General features: G+C 66.5%; 7 protein-coding genes across 7 annotated transcripts; 5 read left to right on the top strand and 2 right to left on the bottom strand.

The window, feature by feature from the left end:
• Positions 1-1,173: 1,173 nt before the first annotated feature.
• FA09DRAFT_335337 (GTP binding protein Rac1) lies at positions 1,174-2,170 on the top strand (the record flags this gene model as incomplete). The annotated part of the gene is made up of 6 exons (XM_025743761.1): positions 1,174-1,189; positions 1,262-1,332; positions 1,425-1,497; positions 1,593-1,720; positions 1,797-2,037; positions 2,118-2,170. The coding sequence occupies 6 exons, from the start codon at positions 1,174-1,176 to the stop codon at positions 2,168-2,170; spliced, it is 582 nt and encodes a 193-aa protein (XP_025595801.1).
• A 113-nt stretch (positions 2,171-2,283) lies between these two features.
• On the top strand, positions 2,284-3,426 carry FA09DRAFT_143632 (hypothetical protein). The gene has a single exon (XM_025739136.1). The coding sequence runs from the start codon at positions 2,504-2,506 to the stop codon at positions 3,206-3,208; it is 705 nt and encodes a 234-aa protein (XP_025595800.1). The 5' UTR covers positions 2,284-2,503; the 3' UTR covers positions 3,209-3,426.
• A 98-nt stretch (positions 3,427-3,524) lies between these two features.
• FA09DRAFT_332158 (MFS general substrate transporter) lies at positions 3,525-5,539 on the top strand. The gene is made up of 3 exons (XM_025743341.1): positions 3,525-4,561; positions 4,620-5,109; positions 5,202-5,539. Exons 1-3 carry the CDS (start codon positions 3,645-3,647, stop codon positions 5,340-5,342), a joined length of 1,548 nt encoding a protein of 515 aa, XP_025595799.1. The 5' UTR covers positions 3,525-3,644; the 3' UTR covers positions 5,343-5,539.
• A 46-nt stretch (positions 5,540-5,585) lies between these two features.
• FA09DRAFT_344327 (hypothetical protein) lies at positions 5,586-7,337 on the bottom strand. The gene is made up of 3 exons (XM_025744647.1): positions 7,227-7,337; positions 6,850-7,162; positions 5,586-6,779 (listed from the first exon to the last, which is right to left on the bottom strand). The coding sequence occupies exons 1-3, from the start codon at positions 7,235-7,237 to the stop codon at positions 5,673-5,675; spliced, it is 1,431 nt and encodes a 476-aa protein (XP_025595798.1). The 5' UTR covers positions 7,238-7,337; the 3' UTR covers positions 5,586-5,672.
• Positions 7,338-7,494: 157 nt separating this feature from the next.
• On the top strand, positions 7,495-9,005 carry FA09DRAFT_332157 (hypothetical protein). The gene is made up of 3 exons (XM_025743340.1): positions 7,495-7,904; positions 8,228-8,589; positions 8,698-9,005. Exons 1-3 carry the CDS (start codon positions 7,518-7,520, stop codon positions 8,849-8,851), a joined length of 903 nt encoding a protein of 300 aa, XP_025595797.1. The 5' UTR covers positions 7,495-7,517; the 3' UTR covers positions 8,852-9,005.
• A 7,027-nt stretch (positions 9,006-16,032) lies between these two features.
• Positions 16,033-17,492, top strand: FA09DRAFT_332154 (hypothetical protein). The gene is made up of 6 exons (XM_025743339.1): positions 16,033-16,301; positions 16,544-16,605; positions 16,671-16,781; positions 16,843-16,940; positions 16,995-17,032; positions 17,091-17,492. Exons 1-6 carry the CDS (start codon positions 16,103-16,105, stop codon positions 17,339-17,341), a joined length of 759 nt encoding a protein of 252 aa, XP_025595796.1. The 5' UTR covers positions 16,033-16,102; the 3' UTR covers positions 17,342-17,492.
• FA09DRAFT_332153 (NAD(P)-binding protein) lies at positions 17,430-18,688 on the bottom strand. The gene is made up of 5 exons (XM_025743338.1): positions 18,394-18,688; positions 18,137-18,340; positions 17,861-18,087; positions 17,586-17,810; positions 17,430-17,529 (listed from the first exon to the last, which is right to left on the bottom strand). The coding sequence occupies exons 1-5, from the start codon at positions 18,414-18,416 to the stop codon at positions 17,471-17,473; spliced, it is 738 nt and encodes a 245-aa protein (XP_025595795.1). The 5' UTR covers positions 18,417-18,688; the 3' UTR covers positions 17,430-17,470.
• Positions 18,689-19,318: the final 630 nt, after the last annotated feature.

The following is a 19,318-nucleotide window of genomic DNA, read 5'->3' as shown; positions in this document are numbered from 1 at the left end:
GGTCGTCAAGTGTCGCTGTATGCGCGGCGCCGCGGCCTCTGCCCTCAGCAGCAAGGCGCGCGTGGATGGCAGCGGTGGGGAGACGGGGCGCTCGAGCGGACAGTTATCTGGGGGCCAGAATGAGGGGAGGATCGGTACGGCGCTGAGGAAAAGTCGTCACCTCTATGCGCGGCGCAGGCTGCGAGCGGGTCATCGTCTCGCGGCTCGTGTGCAGAGAATGGAGACGGAGAGGGCGTCCTTCGTGCACGCATTCTTGGACCCGTCGCTCAGGGATCCACATCGCGGCGGTGGCCCGCCCCGTCTCCTTTCTCTCGCTTGAGTTGCCGCGTTGCGCTTTACAGCTTTGGCCCTCGCGGCGCACCCTGCGATGTTGCGACTTGCGCAAGGGCTAGACGAAAGAGACAAGCGTCGGCCTTGTTGTTTGCATTGCGCTGCATTGCGGAGGCGTGGGCGCGGCGAGGCACTCCGACGTGCCTCTTCGCGCGTCAACCAGCTCTCTGGCGAGGGACGCGATGTCAGCGGTGCAGGAGGAGAAAGCCAGAATGCTGTGCTTGCTCTCTCGCAGTGACCGTCTGAGCTGCAAAGCACGGAGCCATGACGCCCGCTCGAGCTTTGCTGTTGCTCCGCCCGCGGCAGAAGGGTCGAGAAGGCAGACGCTTGGGGCGCATGCGTTGGATCGCTGCCCCACTCGCACAGTCGAGTGGGCTTCTGTTGGACCACGCTGTCTCGACGTTCGATGTCTTGCGCCCGTAGGCGGAGCGCATCACTCGGCGAACGTCCGATCCTGCGCACACAGGCCACACAGGGCGCCTCTCCTGTGCACGGTTGATGCTCTGCGTTCGAGCGCAGCGTATAGCGTCTCGTGCAGCCGGTTGCTGGCAACCTGCGAGAGAGCGAGAGAGAGAGAGCGTGTGTGCGCATTCTTGTCTTTGCCAACATCGCGCTGCGCCGCAAGAGAAGCTTGCGCTGCATGACGGCGAAAGGCCGAGCTACTGGAGCCTGTGCTGGGGCGCAAGGCGGGGTCACGGTCTTGCGCGTTCTGCCCTGTCGACGCGAGGATCTGTTGGGGAATTGACAAGAGAGGGGTGCATCGCTGATCGCCTCCCTGCCGCGCGCACAGTTCTCAGCGCATCCGACAGTCCCTTGCTGTCTCGCGGCGCCGACTCGAGAATCATGCAGACTATCAAATGTGCGTCTTGCTGGCACCCTCGCCCCTGCAGGAGCTGACCTCGCGCGTGTGACGCTGCGCTTCTTTTCTCAGGTGTCGTCGTGGGCGACGGAGCAGTGGGCAAGACGTGTCTGCTGATCAGCTACACGACAAATGCGTTTCCGGTGAGTGTGCTGTGCTGCGCTGTGGGCATGTGCGCCGCAAGAGCTTCATCTCTGTGCGTGAGCTGACGCAAGAGGGACGCGTGCGACGACAGGGAGAGTACATTCCGACGGTCTTTGACAACTACTCGGCCAACGTCATGGTCGACGGCAAGCCCGTCAGCCTCGGTGAGTGTGCGCGCGCCACGCACGCAGCACGGCGACGTGGGCGCAGCCTTGCTCCAGGCGCATGTGCTGACGCCGAGGCATCGCGGGCATTGCAGGCCTGTGGGACACGGCCGGCCAAGAAGACTACGACCGTCTGCGCCCGCTCTCGTACCCACAAACCGACGTCTTCCTCATCTGCTTCTCGCTCGTCAGCCCACCATCGTTTGAGAACGTGCGGACAAAGGTGTGTACCGGAAGCGGCGAGATGCAGGCGCGCACGTGCCGCACCAGCCTTGGCTCACACACGCGTGCGCCTGCAGTGGTGGCCGGAGATCTGCCATCACGCGCCGAACATCCCCATGATTCTCGTCGGCACCAAGCTGGACCTGCGCGAGGACGGCGAGACGATTGGCAAGCTGCGCGAGCGGCGCATGCAGCCCATTGCCTATGCGCAGGGCAACGCCATGGCGCGCGACATTGGCGCCACGCGCTACCTCGAGTGCTCGGCGCTGACGCAGAAGGGCCTCAAGGGCGTGTTCGACGAGGCCATTCGCAGCGTCCGTGAGTGTTGGCGCGTGCGAGACTGACAGAGGTGCTGCATGCCGACTGGCAGCTGCTGATGCGTGCACTGCTCCTCCCAGTTGCGCCGGCGCCGATCAAGGCCAAGAAGAAGCGCAACTGCACGATTCTCTAGACGGTGCGACCCTCTAGCACCACGCGGGCGGACGAGGAGCAAGCGCGGCGGGAGCTCCTGCATGGAGGCGATGCGGACGCTTTGAGATGCGGAGCTGCTGAGGGAGGAGCGGGCGGAGCTGAATCAATCGCTCGGCTCTGCGCAGTGCTCTGCGCTGCTCCGGCCCTGCTTGCAGCCTCTCGCGCTGTCTCGCTCTGCGCTTGCTCTGCCGCGTCCGCCCTCCTCGCCCTCGGCACCCGACACTCCCTCCAGCATACCCGATCATCCACCTCACCACCTCCACTGGGGATCTACGACGCATCGCTCACGTCTCTCTCGCCTCGCTCCTCCAGCATGCTCGGCACGGAAGGAAGAGAAAGAGTGAGGGTGCAGGAGCGGCACCGCAAGCTTCGGCGCCTCTGCACTGCTCGCCGCCGTCTGCCGCGTCGCTGCTCAAGCGTCCGCTTCCCTCACTGCACACACGTCTCCCTCTCTCCCTTCGCTGCCCACCTCCACTCTCCCTCTCTCTCCACCTGTGCCACCGCGCGCCTGTCCCTCTCTCTGTTGTCGCTTCGCGCCCGCTCGTCCCCCCCTCTCTCTCGGTTGCCCCCCCCCCCCCAAACGACCTGTTCTATGCTACCTCTCATCTCACCATTACTACGTCCCCTGTTTCCCTCTCGGCCCCTCCGCGCGCGTGTGTGGGGTGTGGATGTGGCATTGCGGTGCTTTGTAGAGTGTCGCCTCGGGAACTTTTTGCTGCGCCTTTGCGAGCAGCCAAGGCAAATGGACGACGCCGTTGCGTGCAGCGCCAGTCTAGTGCGAGCAGCCATGAGGGCATGCCATACAAGCGCTTCGGCCACAGCGCATGCAGCAAGCAGCGGCCAGGAGCCGTCGAGTCACGCCCTCCGTCGGCGACACAGGTGCAGGGCAGACGCACGATGCTGCAGATGGAGCCACGCCGCTCACGGACCTCTCTCCGCGGCGGCTTCGTCTTCTTGCTCCCTCCTCTTCCCTCTCGTCAAATTCGTAAATCTAGCGCGCCTTGAAGTCGATTCTTGAAGTCGCGCCTGCGCCGCGGCCGCACTTCCGTCTCGCCCTCAACGCGTGGGAACACACGGCTTGGCTGGACGGCAAGCGCGGAAGAGGCGGACGCTGCGCCGCGGTGCGCTCTCCGTGCCGCCTGCGCTGAGCGCGGCCGCGAGCTCCATGGGCGCGCCCAGGGGGCGATAGGCACGTTTGGCAGGCACGGGCATGCGGCGCACACGGCGCGCAGCGAGTGAAAGACGAGAGAGGAGAGAGATGTGGTATGTGGCTTGGAAGCGATCGTCGAGAAGAGAGAGGAAGAGGGTCAGCGAGTCAGCTTGCTGCACGAGGCCAGATAGGCAGGGCCCTGCTCTCTCTCTCTCTCTCGCTACTCTGACTCTTCCTCCTTCGCTCTGCACCCATCCCTGCACTTGCTCATCATCCTTCTCCCTCGATTCACCTCAACACCAGCATGTCGTCCGCGATGGCCTCGTGCAGTGCACAGACAACACCGTCCTCTTCCACCGCCACGTCTCGGCGTGCCTCCTCCGAGCTGCACCTCGCCAAAGACGGCGCCGTCATCGATGAGAAAGTCACGCCCTCCTACACGCTCCATCCGCCCTCTCTTCTCTCACCCGCCACCTGGTCCCTCACGCAACGCCTCTTGCAATCGCTCCTCATCTGTCTCGCCGCCGTGCCCGCCTCGTTCGGCTCCTCTCTCTTCTCCGGCGGCCTCGCCTTGCATTCCCTCTCTTCCTCCTTCCACGTCTCGCCCCAAGTCGGCATTCTCGCCACGAGTCTCTTCATCTTGGGTCTCGCCATCGGTCCCGTGCTTGGCTCTGCCCTGTCCGAGACGCAAGGCCGCAAGAAGCTGCTCGTGCTGCCGCCGCTGGCCAGTGTCTTCTTTGGCCTTATGGCCACCACGACGCTGCATTTCCCCGTCTTTCTCGCAGCTCGCTTCCTGCAAGGTCTGCTGGGAGCCACGCCCGTCTCTGTAGGCGGCGCCTCGCTCGTCGACATTTGGGGCGGCGCCTACGCCACCACGTGGCCCTTGGCATGCATGCTCCTCTTTTCCTTTTCCGGCGCCATCGTCTCGCCCACGTTCGTCTCGCTTCTCCTCCCTCTCTCCGACTGGCGCAGCGCAGGCTGGGCATGCGTGCTCTTCGGCGCCGGCGTGGCGCTGCTGCTGGCATGCGCACTGCGCGAGACGCACGAAGGCACACTGCTGCAGCGCCAGGCATGCGCCTTGCGCATCGAAACGGGCGAGTGGGCTTGGCATGCGCCGGCCGATCTGGTGCACACCGACGTCAAGCGTCTCGTACACGTCTATCTGGCCAGGCCGCTCGTCATGCTCGCGCGCGAATTGATGTTGGCGCTCCTCTCGATCTAGTACGTCCCGCCCTCTTCTTTCCTTCGAGCCCTGACTGACGATCCACACGAACCCCAGCGTCGCCTTCGTCTTCTCGCTCCTCTACCTCCTTTTCGGCGCCTATCCTCGGGTCTTCGCCTCTTTGCACTGGACACCTCTCGCATCCAGCCTCGCGCTGCTCCCCGTGCTCCTCGGCCTGCTCCTCGGCGTGCTCTTGCATCTGCTGTTCGTGCCGCGGCTGCATCGTCGGCGCTGCGCCGGCGCTTGCGTGCCCGAAGATCGTCTGCTGCCCCTCGGGCTCGGCGCGGTGCTGTTCGCCGCCGGACTGCTGTTGTTCAGTCTCAGCATCCCCTCCTCCTCCTCCTCGACTGCCCCGATGCCGGCTAGCCTGGCGGCCGCGAGCCCACTGCTGGCCTCTGGGCTGCTGACAGGCGCTGGATTTCTCCTGGTCCTGCTCTCCTCTCTCTGCTGGAGCGTCGATGTGTACGCTGCCCATTCCGCCTCGGCACTCGCTGCCAACGCCGCACTGCGCGGAGTGCTGGGCGCCGTCATGCCTCTGCTCGCCAAGGTGCGTTTTGCCTTCGCCCTATTCCACCCGCCTCACTACGCTTGCCACCAGCTATACTGACGCAAAGACGGTGCTTGCACACCACCCAACAGCCAATGTTTGAAGCCCTCACTGTGCGCACCAGCATGCTGCTCCTGACGGGCATCGCAGGCGCGCTTTGCACACTGCCGCCGCTCTTCTTCCTCTACGGAGCTCGGCTGCGGCAACGGAGCAGCTTTGCTGTGCAGCCTTGAGCACCGTCCCTCCATTGCCCCCATTTTGCCTCTCTGTGCGCCAGCTTCACCTCGCATCGACCCATCTCATACCCCTCTCATCCATGCCGCCCTCCTTCGCATCATAGACGCACTTAGATATCGCCCACGCACCATCGTGCGCAAGCCAGCCCCCCAAAAGCGACACGTCGCACAGCGAAATGACACAGCACTCACCCAACCCATCGAGACTCAGACTGCACACTCGCTCGGGACAGAGAGATGCGCTAGACACGTGTGACATTGCTCCCCCCTCCCCACTCCTTTTCCTCCCTTTCCCTCGCCATGCTTGAGGGTCTCTCTGCTCGCTGCCTAGTCCGCCGCCATGCGCTGCAGTCCCTCTCTGCCTCTCTTCATCCTCTCTCCCAGATCCGCCTCGCCGTCGACGCCAAAGGTCCTGCGCTGCTGCGCCATCAAGAAGCTGCCCTTGCCCTCGCCGCTCTTGCCTCGCTGCGCCGCCAGCTTGGCGCGCAGCGCCTCTTCGTGCGCCGCCTCGGCCGACTCTTCGGCCTCGACGCGCGCCAGGTAGGCACTGCGCTCCGCCGACAGCGCCGTCGCGTTCGACGCCATGGCGGCCAGTTTGGCCTCGCGCTCGGCGGCGCTGTCTTGTACACGGGTTGCAGGCGCCGGCGCGACGTAGGCCCGACGCTCGACGTGTGCGCCGCCGCCGCGAGGAGCGTAGGCAGCAGCGCGGCCACCATTGTGGTAGCCGTTGTTGTGGCCGCCGCCGTGCGCAGCATAGCCACTGCTGCTATTGCCGGCGTAGCGCTCCTCGCGCCCCTCGCGCGGCGGCGGCGGCGGCGCAGCGCGGCGCTCGTCGTCGTGGCGACGAGGGGGCGGAGAGTGTCGAGAAAGCTCGCGTTCATCATTGTAGTGCCGACGTGCAGGCGAGCGCTCTCGTTGGCGCTCCTCGCTGCGATAGCGCGCGGGCGACGGCGAGCGACGGGCGGTGCGCGAAGGAGAGTACTCGCGCGAGTCGCGCCGGCGCGACGTGGACTCGCCACGCTCGCTGTCGCCGCTACGACGCGCGTGGCGATCGCGCTCGGATTCGTAGTCGTCTCGGCGTGAGTACGAGTGTCGTTCGTTGCGCTCGCTGCGGTCGTCATGGCGCGACGACGATGCACCCTCGCGAGGGCGCGAAGAGGAAGAGCCATACTTCTCCTCCTCCCGTCTTCTCCTCTTCTCCTCCTTTCTCCGTCTTCTCTCCTCCTTTGTCTCTTCCTTGCCGCCGCCTTGCTCCCTCTCGCGCTGTGCTCTCAGTGCCTTGAGGCGCGCCGGATCCTTCAGCAGCGCCTGATACGCCGCCGCTTCTTGCGCCTTGATGGCCATCATCGGATCCTGGCGCACCTTTGCCGCCAGGTCGCGCGCCGTATTGGCGTTTTGCTGCGCGATGGGGCCGGTGGTGTCGCTTGCCGAGACCTGGCATCGGAACGATGGCTCGTCAGCTAGCTGCCGCACAGGCGGCCTGAAGGCGGCGCAGCAGACTCACCTTTGCCGTCTCGTCCTGCTGCAGCAGCTTGTCGATGCGCTTCTTGCCCAGCAGGTAGTCCTCGAGCTCGTTGGCGCTCGGACCTGCGCCCGTCGCCGGCGTGGCATACATCCACTCGAGCTTCTCGCTGCGCTTCTTGCCTCCCGCCGCCTCCTGGATGCGCTGCAGCTCCTGCATCTCGCGCTCCTGGTCGCGCTCGCGGCGCAGCTCCTCGACCTTGCGCCGCTCCTCAAGCGCGGCCTTTTCCTGCTTCCACACCTTCTCGCGGTTGGTGTGCAGCAGGGGATGCCACGACTTCTTCATGTTGAGATCGCTGCGCGGGCGCCAAGTGTCAGTGCGCGGATCAAGAGAGGAGGCAGTCGCATCGGCACACGCACCCGCCACCCATGATGCCGAGAGCCGCGCTGGCGTGCGAAGAGGGAGGAGTGTTGTGTGTGAAGGCAGTTGGAAGCAGCGGCGTGCGGCTGCGTTGGAGGGTTGTGGTGGAGAGAGAGAGAGACGTAGCGTAGCAAGTGGAGCAGCGGCGTGCGCCCACGCCTACTTGCCCCTCGACGCGCCAGGCGCGGCGCGGGCGTCGCTCTCGCGCCCTGCCAGAGCCAGCTCGACCACGTCGTGCTGCCTCCGCACCGGCCATCTTCCTCTCCCGCTCCACCCGCTTCCGGCCAGCCATGTCTGCCGCCGACTCCCTCATGGCCGACGCCTCCACCTCTGCCGTCAAGGCCGAGTCTGGCGCCGATGCCGCCGTCAAGGCCGAGGGCGCTGCGGGCCCTGCCTCCTCCGCCGACGCCAAGCCCGCAGGCGACGCCTCCTCTGCCGACGACGCACGCGCCGCCAACCGCACCCTCTACCTTACCAACCTGAACCAGAAGGTCAAGCTCGACGTGCTCAAGCAGAGCCTGCTCGGCCTGTTTGGCACGTATGGAGAGGTGCTCTCCGTCACGGCACACCGCAACGTGCGCATGCGTGGCCAGGCCTTCGTCGCCTTCAAGGAGCAGGACGCGGCGACCAAGGCAAAGGCCGAAGTCGCCGGCTTCCCGCTGTATGGCAAGCCCATGGTGAGTGGAGCGCGTCTGAAGTGCAGGGAGCGAGGTTCAGGGGTGGGACGAGGAAGATAGAGGTGCTTGAGGCAGGCAGGGCTGGGATGAAGGGAGAGAGAGGCCCTTGAGGAGGCAGTGGTGGGATGTAGGGAGAGAGGTGGCTTTCGGAGCTCGGGCAAGCCCACGCGAGGGAAGCTTCTCTCCCATCTCGCGGCCCGGCCACGCAGTTTGCATCGCACACAGCAATGTATTCGGCCAGTCCCATCTGCGCGAGCTTGTCTTGCCCCTCGACGTTCCCTCAATACTGACGCGGGCCTTGCGCTTGCGCCTCTAAAACACAGCAACTCGACTACGCCCGTTCGCGCTCCGACGCCGTCGTCGCCGACGAAGCCGGCGGCGTCGACACGCCGCAAGTCGCCGCACACAAGGCCGCGCGGCTGGAGCAGAAGCGCAAGACGCGGCGCAACAACCCGCTGCGGCGCAAGATGTTCGCAAAGGTGCTCGCCGCCAAGGCCGCTGCAAAGGCCGCGGCAGAGGGCGGCGAAGAGGGCGCAGAGGCCGCAGCCGCCGTGCCCGTGCCGGCGGCAAGCAAGCGCCAGGAGCCGCAGATGCCAGACGAATATCTGCCGCCGAACCCCATTCTCTTCCTGCAGAACGTGCCGGGCAATGTGGGGCGCGAGGATCTGGAGAAGCTGTTCCAAGGGTACGTCCTTGCCTTCGAGCTGCGCCGATGGGGCTGCCGCAAGTGTTCCCTGTGCTCGCGCGACGTCAGGCTGACCACCTTTTGCCCCTTGCGGCTTCTTGCACACAGATACGCAGGCTTCACCGACGTGCGTCTCATCCCAGGGCGGCCCGTTGCATTCGCAGAGTTTGCCGACTCGGCCTCGAGCGCCGTCGCAAAGGACGCGCTCAATGGCCACGAGTTTGGCGCGGGCGAGCGGCTCAAGGTCACGTTTGCGCGCTAGAGGGCGAGCCTGGACTACCGCCAGCGCCTGGTCTGTTCCCTTGCATCCCATCCGTCCACCGCAGGCGCATTATGCACGGCGCGCCTGCTCGTGTAGCCTACAACCAACGATCAAAGTCGCGTCTATGTCATCTCACGGAGCTAAAGTACAGACTTGAGGCGCATGCATAGAGGGGCAGGCATGCAAGCGAAAGAGGCAGAGGTGCAAGGAGTGGAATGGAGGAGAAGGATGTGAACGAGCCAGCAGCGAGAGAGGACGTGCTGGAGACCTTGCGCGCAGCGCATTCCTGCGGCTCGGCTGACGTGGGGCTGACTCAGCCTCGAGCCTCGCGGCTCTTGCGTGCAGCCTTGAGCAGGGCCTTGCGCCGCGCATCGCTCAGCGCCGCCGCCTTCTCTGCGCCGTCGCGCTCCTCTGGCGCCTCACTGACAGAGGCTGCAGCCGACGGCGCCGCGCTTGTGGCGCCGTCCGATGCGGCGGGCGTCGAGGCACGGCTGCCGCCGCCGTCGTTGCTCGCTCCGCCGCGTGCCGGACCTCTCGGCGGCGGCGAGAGACTGAGTGCCGGCGTTGAGGAGCCGAGCTCGTCCGACTGATCCTCATCATCGACCACGGGCGGCGCAGCGACGACTTGCATGCGCGGCACGTTGTGCAGCTGCGGAGCGCGTTCGCTCGCCAGTGACGAGGCCACGCTCGATGCGGCTGCCGGCTCGCGCGGCAAGGGCGCTTGCCGCATCCACGAGGCGACGGGCGGCGGCGCCTCGAGCCCAGCGGCAAAGAGGCCCTCTTGCAGCTCGGCGACGCGGCGCAGCGCGCGGTTGGCGCGGTCCGTCTCCTCGTACACGCCCGCCTCGAGCTTGCGGATGGCGCTGCGCGTCGCCGACATGTCCAGCTCGTGCTGCTGCACCAGGCCGTCCACAAAGGCCTGGTCAAAGAGCGTCTTGTTGTCCGCCGTGCGCGCGCTGCCGAGCGCCTCTTCCAGCTCGTCGACGCGCGCCTCGGCCGCACTGGCGCGCTGCTCCGTCTGCTCCAGGTCGCCTCGCAGCGCGCGCAGCTGGTCGGCGGTGCTGAAGATCGTCTCCTCGGCGCGCTTGTGCGCCTCTTGCAGGCTCTTGCGCGTCGTCGCATGGCCCTCTTGCTCGCTCTTGATGCGCCGACGTGCCTCGTCGGCCGCACTTGCAGCGGCAGCCTGAGCCTCCTCGAGCTGTGTCGAGGCGCGCGACGTGGTGTCTTCCAGTTCTGCTCGAAGCCGCCTCGCCTCGGCCTCGGACGCCTCTCTGACGTCCGACAGCTCGTCGCGCAGCTCATCGACCTGCTCTTCCAGCTCCACACGCACCCGCTCGGCCTCGTCGAGCCGCTCGGCCGCTGCAGCGCCGTCCCTTTCGGCCGCAGCGCGGCTGGCCGACAGCTCGGCCGCGGCGGCGTCGGCTTGCTGACGGGCCTCGAGCCGTGCAGACGCGAGAGCAGCGGCGGAAGCAGCAGCGGCCTCCTCGGCGAGCCGCGCCGCTGCAGCCTGGCCTGCCTCCATCTCCCGTCGCAAGGCGTCGAGCGCGTCCGCTGCTCGAGCAGCAGCGTCTCGGGCACTCGACTCGGCCTCTGCAATGTCGGAGCGCAGCTTCTCGAGCTGCGAGTCTGAGTCTCGCTGAGCCGATTCAGCGCTGCTTCGAGTGCTGGCCAGGTCGTCTTCCAAAGCCTGAACGTCGCGATCCGCCTTGGCCTGAACGTCCTTCGTCGCAGCCTCGGCAGCAGAGAGACGGCTCTGCAACGCCGCCTCTGCCAGCCTAGCCTGCTCTCGTTGGTCCTGGTCCTTTTGCACAGCCTCGCGCAGCTCCGTCTGCGTCGACTCGAGACGTCGTTCAAGCTCAACATGCTCCCCTCGCAGGCGGTTCAGCGCCGCACTCGTCGAGTCGTGCGCCGCAATGTGCGAAGCGATCGTAGCAGCTCGAGCCTCGAGCTCGGTGCGCGCCAAGCTGAGCTCGGCATCTGTCGCGGCGTGGGCGTCGCGGCGAGCGGCATGCTCTGTCTTCTCGCTCTCGAGATGCTCTCGTGCAGAGGCCAGGTCGTCCTCCAGCCCTTTGCTGCGTCTGACGTGCCCTTCGATGTCGGATCGGGCGGAGGTGAGGTCGGCAGAGAGCCCATCGATGTCGGCTCGGGCGGAGGTGAGGTCGGCAGAGAGCCCATCGCGCGCCGCAGTGACGGAGTGCAGCTCTGCACGCGTCGAGCTGAGGTCGGACTTGATCGAGTCCAGCTCGTCGGAGAGGCCGTTGCGAGCAGCTGTCATGGTGCGCAGCTCGTCGCTCGTCTTGCTGAGGCTGCCTTCGAGTTCTGCCTGACGAGCCTCGGCCGTGTTGCGGCTAGCTGCCGCCTCCGAAAGCGCCGTCTCGAGCTCCTGGCTCTTGACAGCGAGGGCGTCTCGGGAAGCGGACAAGTCGGTTTCGCGCTCGACTAGCGTCGCGCTCGTTGTGGCTAGCTCCTCCCGCAGGCTCTTGACCGTGCTTTCCGCCTCGTCGGCGCGCTTGGCATGGGCCTTGCCCGTCGACTTGGCCTCAATGACGGCGCGGCGGTCCTTGGCGCCGCTCTTTTCCAGTGCAGCAATAGATGCGGCCGCGGCGGCAGCAGCAACAGCCGCTTCTTCGCCGGCACGCTCCAGCTCGCTGATGCGCGTCTGCCCGGCAGCGTGCCGCTGTTCGCTCGACGAGAGCTCGGCGCGCAGGTCTGAGATGCTCCGATTGAGCTCGACAGCCTTCGCATCCGCAGCGTCGACGGCGGCTCTCAGCTCGGCAATGCTGGCTTGCCCGCCGTCGCGCTCCTTCTCGACGGATGCGATACGCTCCTTGGCGTCCGTCAGGGAAGCAGCAAGCTCGCGCTCGCGAACGGCACCTGCGCTCGTGTCCTCGCGCAGCTGCGCGACGGCGGCCTCGGACGTCTGCAGCGATGCAGTGAGCTCCTCGACGCGCCTTGCGTGGCCGTCTCGCGCTGAAGAAGAAGACTCGAGATCGGCAGTGAGCTTCTCAACGCGTTCCTCGTGCTCCTTGCTCAGTTGCGCCAGCCGAGACTCGAGGTCGACGCCACGTGTCCGGGCGTCCTCGAGCTCTGCTTCGCGTGCCGATGTGGATGACTTCTGCTCGTCGAGCGCTTTTCGTGTGTCTTGCAAGTCGCGGTCGAGCGTCTCGGCCCGCTTCTGCTCCTCCTCGTGGAGTGAGCGCGACGAGCGCAAGTCATTTGCGAGGCCATCGCGCTCTGCCTGCAGTGCCTCGGCGCGCGCTCGAGTGTCGCGAAGCTGTGCACTTTCTTGCTCAAGCTGCGTGCGCAGCTCATCCCGCTCGCCTGCGTTCCGTTCTGCAAGTTCGCGCGCCTGCGAATGCGACTGCTTCTCGGCCTCGAGCAGCCTGTCCTGCTCTTCGCGCGCCGTGTTTGCGGCGGCAAGCTCAGACTCCAGGCCCTCTGCTCGCCGTTCCGTGCGCTTGAGCTTGATGTTGAGGCCGTCACGCGCGCCCTCGACGCTCTCGAGCGAAGCAGACAGCTCGTCGCGCTTCGTCGACACTTGCTGCAGCTCGCCCTTGATGCTGTCGAGCTCGTCTCGAGCCTGAGACAAGGAGGCCGAAAGCCCCTCGCCGCGTGTGCGGACGGTGCTCAACTCGATTTGCAAGGCATCCTCGCGCTGAGCAGCCTCCTTGAGCGAGCCTTCGTGCTTCTCGACTTGTGCCGTCGCCGCGTCTCTCGCCTCGTGCAGCGAGTCGCGCTCCGACTGCAGCGCCGACAAGCTGGCAGTGAGCCCAGACGCTCGTTCTTCGGCGCTGGTGTGAGCCGAGCGGCTCTCGGCCAGCGAGGCATCGAGTGCGCGCAGCTTCTCCTCGAGCGTCGAGGCAGCGCTGGAGTGCGCGGAGTGCGCAGCTGCAGCCTTCTCCCTCTCGCTCTTGAGCTCGTCCGCGTGCGACGACCGTGCCTTGTCGAGCTCCTCGACGTGCCGCTTCGACTCGCTCGCAGCCGACTCCTTGGCACCACGCAGCTCCTCTTTCGTCTGCGTGACCTGCTTCTCAAGGGCAGCGGTACGGTCTTTGAGGCGCTGATCAGCCGCCTTGAGCCGCTCATCGACCTTGCGCTTCTCTGCGTCCGCCTCGCTGAGCGACTCGCGCAAGGTCTGAATGTCGGCACGCAGCTCATCACGCTCCTCCTGGGCGGACCTGAGCGACGCAGCTGCAGTGGCTGCAGCCGCCGTCTTCTCTCTCTCGAGTGCAGCGAGCCGTCCGGAGATGTCGTCGGCCTTTTTCTGCGCGGCGTCGAGCTCGGCACTGAGCTTCTTTGCCTGTGCTTCGCCGGAGGCTCGGATGCTCTGCGCCGACTCCTCCGCCTTGCTGGCACGAGCGGTGCTGGCGTCGAGATTGCCTCGGAGTGACTTGAGCTCCTGCTCGTGGCTGCCCCGCGCATTCGCAAGCTGCTTCTCGAGCGCGGTCGTCGACGAGGCATGCGCCTGCTTGAGTTCTGCCTGCTCTGAAGCCCGCGTCTTCTCAGCGGCCGCCAGGGCCGCGACGTGCTCGCTGCGCGTCTTCGCCAGCAGGGCCTCTGCCTCTTGCTTGGCAGAGTCGAGAGCCGAACGATGAGAGTCAGCAGCCAAGTCGAGTCTAGTCTGGAGGTCCTTGGCATGAGCGGCTTCGCGACTGGACAGCTCGGCAGCGTGCGTCTCCTTGATCGAGGCTGTCTTATCGCGAGCACTTTGAAGTGCCGAGGCGTGAGCTTTCTCCCGCACCTCGAGCTCCTTGGCATGCGCCGCACGCGCAGCCTGCAGCGCCTCGTCGCCCGAGCCAAGAGCCTGCGACTCGGCGGCGAGCAGAGCCGCAGCGTGGGCTTCTTGCGTTTGCCGCTCGCGCGCCGTCTGCTCCTCCTGCGACCTTGAAAGCGCCTCGCCATGCTCGGCCCGCAGTGCATCCAGGGAAGCTGCGCTCTCAGTCTGAGCCTGCTCGAGCGCGGTAGCATGCTGCGCCTGCGCTTCTTGAAGACGAGCTTCCAGCGCTTCTCGGGAGCTTCGGACCTCAGCCAGGCTCTTCTCGTGCTGGGCACTGGCCGCCTTGTGTGCTTCGCTGGCAGAGTCGAAGTCGGCCTGCAGCGCCGCGAGGCGCTTCTGGTCCGCAGAGGAGCTTTCGGCAGAAGTCGACCGGAGCGACTCCATCTCGGCGCGTGCGCTCTGCAGCTCCTCCTTTGCAGAGTCGAGCTGCAGCCGCTGAGCGTCGGTGGCCTTCTTGGCATCGGCAAGCTCGCGCTGCAGTGCCTCGAGGCGCGCGGCGCCTGCAGAGGAGCTCTCGGAGGCAGTGGATCGCAGTGTGTCCAGCTCGCCCTTGGCAGACTCGAGAGCCTGCTGCGCTGTGCTCAATTGCTCGGCTTGTCGATCCTGAGCTTGCTTCGCGCCGCTGAGCTCTGCGCGGAGCGCCGCGAGGCTCGCTTCGTGCGCTGAGTCGCTGCTTGACGCCTCCGACTTGAGTCTCGCGGCCTTTGCCTCTGCGACAGCCAATGTCTCGCGAGCCTGCTTAGCCTCGGCAGCCAGCTCCTCTGCACGGCGCCCTGCAGCCGCTTTCGACTCGCTGAGCTCTGCCTGAAGCGCTGCAAGGCGAGTCTCGTGCGCAGAAGCGCTCTGCGAAGCCTCGCCTTTGAGTCTCTGCGCCTCGGCTTGAGCCGCTTCGAGAGCCTGGCGAGCGCTCGCAGCGTCAGAAGCCAGCTGCTCACGCTGCTCCTCGATTTGCTTGCGCACGTCCGCCAACTCTGCCTGCGCCTTGCTGTCACGCTCTCGCTGCGAGTCCTGGAGGGAGCGCAGCTCCGACTCGCTGGCGCTGCGTGCTTCCTCCAGCTGCGTCTTCTCGCGCGCCAGGGCCTCGCTCGAGGCTCGCAGCGTGCCAAGGGCGGCCTCAGCGGCGTCAGCGCGCTGCCGGGCTGCTGCGGCGTCGCTGAACGCTGAGGCCTGGCCTGCTGCGAGACGCTCCTGAGCCGCAGAGAGCTCGCTGCTGGCACTCTTCAGCTGATCTTGCTTAAGACGCCAAGAGAGAGGACATCAGCGTTGCGCTGGAGCGTGAGATTGCTGCGACGTACCAGAGCTCGCTCGCGGCCCTCAGCCTCTCGCTGCAACGCGAAGCCCTCTTTCAAGCGTCTTTGGGCCTGATCCACCTGCGCTGTAGCCTCCTCTTTTGCCTTCTGCGCCTCCGCTACTCGCTCCTCGAGGCGCGTCTCGAGCTCGTTCAGGCGAGCCGTCAGGCTCGACTTGTCGCCGAGGAGCAGCTGCACTGTGCTTCGCAGCGCCAGCACCTCGGGCGACGCCTCACCCTCGGTCTGTGTAGCGAAGGAGGCGGTGCGGCCATGCGAGCGGGAGTGCGTGCTGCTTGACTGGCTGCCGGAGCGGCGATGCGCCGGGCGCACGTTGACCGCCACGCCGGCACCATTGGCGCGCGGCGGCGACGTCAGCGGCGGCGAGAGGATGGGCGCGCCTGCGCCGGCTGCCGTGGAGATGGCGCTTGGAGGCGCGCGCGTGGCAGAGGCAGTGAGAGTGGGTGCCTCTTGCGCTGCGGCCGGCGGCGCGCTGAAGAAGTCGTCCTCCTCGCCGATGGCGCCGGAGTCGGGGCCAAAGAGGGAGGCGGCATCGCGCACTTCTTCTGTGGGCGCGGAGGGCGCCGAAGGTGCTGGTGGTGCCACGACCGGGTCTGGTACTTCAGCCACTGGCGTGGCGACACCACTGACGGGCCCGCTCTCGGGTGCTGGCGAGCCCGCCGCGGCAGTCGGCGCGTCGACGCTGCCACTGCCAGCAGCATCGGCCTCGGCCGCCTTGCGCTTTGCAGCCTGAGCCTTCTTGAGCGCCTTGCGCGCACGCGCAGCACGCTGTGCCCGCTCTTCGTCGGCGGCCGCGTCGGCCATTGCCGTGATATGAGGGTGCGACGAGAGGTGAGAAGGGGATGGTGGACGTCTTGCGAGAAGGTCGAGATGCGTGCGGCGCAGGGGCCACGCTGGCGGGGAAGCGTGCGCCGTGGAGTCCGCGGGGCGCAGCTTGCGCCCTCCTTGCTCCCACGGCACCCGGTCGGCACGCCGGCGGCGGCGCAGCAGAGCGGTGCGTGCGAAGGCGCGCGACGTCACCGCTGCCAACGCGCGCCTCCGCTTGGCGTGGCCGGCCGTTGCTTTCGTATCTTCTCACCGCAGCAGAACCAACAGTCGGAAGCGGCCGCGCCCCTCTCTTGCTCCGTCTCCCACCACCACCACAACACGTCGCATCCGCAATCCAAGATGGCCGCCTTCATGCGCATGCTCCACGCCTCGTCGTCGACGCTGCCGCGCCAGTGCGCGAGCGCCGCCGTGCTCTTTGCCACGGGCGACACCATCGCCCAGCAGGCCGTCGAGAAGCGCGGCGCCAACCACGACCTCGTGCGCACGGCGCGCCTCGCCACGTACGGCGGCGCCATCTTTGCGCCCATCATGAGCACGTGTGAGTGCTGAGCCAGGCTACCGTGAGGCGAACACAGGCACGCCAGATCGCAAGTGACTTGGGCAAGCCAGGAGGTCCAGCACACCGGAGGGTGCGCCGGGCAGCAGCCAGGCCTGCGATGAGCGGCACTGTCAAGGCGAGGAGTAGAGACTAGCGACGGGAGCAGTCTTCACATGCTGTCGCGACTGCGCGTCGGCACCTCACACTGGCCTGACGTGCATGCGCTGACCTGAGACGCCCAGGGTTCGGCAAGGTGCTGGAGCGCGTCAACACTGGCAGCCGCGCAGGCAACATCGCTACCAAGGTGAGTGCGGCTGCGAGAAGTACAGGCCTCTGTGCTAGCTCTGATGCCAGGTCACGCGTCTGCAGCTGGCACTCGACCAGCTCCTCATGTCGCCAGTGATCATCTGCGTCTTCTTCACCTCCACGACGCTGATGGAGGGCAAGAGCCTGGAGGAGGCCAAGGCCAAGATCAAGAAGGTGAGTTGCGCGCGGTGGTACTGTCTACTCAAGTGTGCTAAAGCGCGCTCTTGCCTCACAGTCCTGGGGCCCGACGTACAAGGCGGCGCTGGGTGTGTGGGCGCCGGTGCAGGCGCTCAACTTTGCCGTCGTGCCGGTCAACCTGCGGCTGCTCTTCGTGTGAGTAGCTCCTGCGTACGCGTGTGGTGGATTATGCGCTCATGCTCTACGCAGGAACGCCGTGTCGGTGGGCTGGAACACGTACCTGAGCGGTGAGTGCTGCGTGTGCCGTGCCCAGCTGATGTCCTTCTGACGCCCGGTCCGCTGCAGTGCAATCCGCAGGCGGCCAGAACGAGGCCAAGATCGACGCCAAGGTCGACCGGCTCGAGGCGCCCATCGTGTCGCGCCTGCAGGACGCGGCACACGAGGCCAAGAAGGCCGGCCAGTCGCTCGAGCAGTGGCTCGAGAAGGAGGGCGGCGAGCTCAAGAACGCCGTCAGCAACGCCGGCCACGAGGGGCTCTCGACGCTCGAGGATGTCAAGCGGCAGGCCGAGAAGCGCTTCGCCGAGCTGCGCAAGTGAGGCGGTCGTCGCTGCGTCTGCGCTGCTAATATTCCCGTGCTGCAACATCTCCGCAATCCATAGACGAACCTGCGCAAGCAAATCCCTAGCCTGGGTGGTCATCCGATGCATTCCGTGTCGGGCTTCTCATCACAGCTTGGCATTCAGTCGATCTGCCCGCTCGACGGGCATGTGTCTCTCGCGCGTGCCTTTGGGAGAGAGCGCGTCAGCGAGTGGCAGGTGCTCGTCGTCCGATCAGACGCACCTGGTGGCAGTCTGGCAGCAGGGATGAGTGTGGCACCGCCGTCGATGGGCAGCGTGACGCCCGACAGATGCGCGTTGGTCGCGAGCAGCAGTGCTGGCCCTGCCAGATCGTACTGCGAGCCCATGCGGCCGCCCGGGTGCGAGGCGTCGAGCGCATCGCTCTCGCCGCTGCGCGTCATGGTCGTCGGGAAGAAGCCTGGTGCGAGTGCGTTGACGTTGATGTGCTCTGCGCCAGGGTCAGCTCGCGAAGCCTGGGCACGTCCCGCTGCAGCTCACCAGGCTTGAGCTTCGCGGCTAGCACGCGCGTAAGATGAGACGTAGCGGCCTTGGAGCTCAGATAGCTCCACGCGCCGTGGCCGACCTTGGCGGTGGGCATGTTGGCGTGCGGCAGGCTGCCGTAGATGCTCGAGATGTTGATGACCTGCGCCGGCTGCTCGACGCTCTTGCCCTTCTTGAGCAGCGGCAGCAGCGCGACGGTGAGGTAGAAGACCGACTTTGTGTTGCTGCGTCGACGTGAGCGTGCCGTCCGAGCTGCACCGTTGCTGCACTCACAGGTTGAAGACATTGTCCCAGCCGCGACGCTCCTCCACCGACTCCATCGGACTCGCCCACGCCACGCCGCTGTTGTTGACGAGAATGTCGAGCTGCTGCACGCGCTTCGCCATCTCGTCTGCCAGCGCATGGCAGCCGGCCGCATCGCCGAGGTTCGACGTGATGGGCACGCACGAGCCAGCACGGATCGCATTGAGCGCATCGCTGCAACAGCATCAGCGCGAGCTCTCGTCACATTGTCCAGCTGCGTCACTTACGCCGCGGCGGTGAGGTTGGCCATCTTGCGCGACGAGATGTACACTGAGCGCAGAAGGTCAGCCGACGGCCTGCTGAGTCGACGGGCGCTGACTGCAGTCCAGGCCTCAGCCAGCGCTCTGTTCCCGCTGCATGCTGCTCATCGCGCAGACGCCATCTCGCTCGGGCCGCTGATGCTGCGACACTCACCCTGCGCGCCGGCACGCACGTACGCCGTGGCCATCGCGAGACCAAGGCCAGTGCCACCGCCCGTCACGAGCGCGACACGGCCGGTGAGGTCGAAGAGCGCGCTCGGCGCCGGGATGGGCGGCAGGGTGAGGGCGTCGGGCATGCTCGCGGGGCTGAGTGGTGAGGGCAGAAGGTCGGCGCGAGGGGCAGTGCGGGGCAGAGAGGCAGGTGCAGGCAGCGCGCCGGCCCGGCTGGGCCGGCGACGCGGCACCACAGCAGAGGAAGCGCTCGCTCGGCCACCGGCGAGCCGCGCGAGGCGCGCCGTTCCCATGCTCAGCACCACCACACCTCGATGCCTGCATGCTGCGCCTCGACGACGCAGCACGATCGCAGAGCAGGGACAACGCTGTGCTCTGACGAACACTCATGAGGCCATCAAGCGTGGGAGCGAGACCTGCGAGCCTAAGGCTTAGGTCTCGGACGCCGGGGCCTCTCGATGAGGACACACAGCCGCTGATGCGCTATAAGCGTGCGCGGACCTCCTCCTCGATGCCTTGCGTCGGCATCTGCATTCCGCGCCCAGGCAAATGCGCACCTTGCCGGGTGCCGGAGAAGAACGGGGCGATATGAGAGTGCCCCTCTCGTCATTCCATCTGTTGATCAAGAGGTGGTACGCATTCCGCTCGTGGGCAGCAGGCCGCAGGAGACCAGCGAGAGCCTGCACGTTTGCACTCGCGGCTCGGCCCCTGCCGCGCTTCA

This window comes from Tilletiopsis washingtonensis, assembly GCF_003144115.1.
Source record: "Tilletiopsis washingtonensis strain MCA 4186 unplaced genomic scaffold FA09scaffold_22, whole genome shotgun sequence".
Lineage (NCBI taxonomy): Eukaryota > Fungi > Basidiomycota > Exobasidiomycetes > Entylomatales > Tilletiopsis > Tilletiopsis washingtonensis.
The sequence above is the reverse complement of the archived record's forward strand: the minus strand, read 5'-3'. Positions and strand labels throughout refer to the sequence as shown.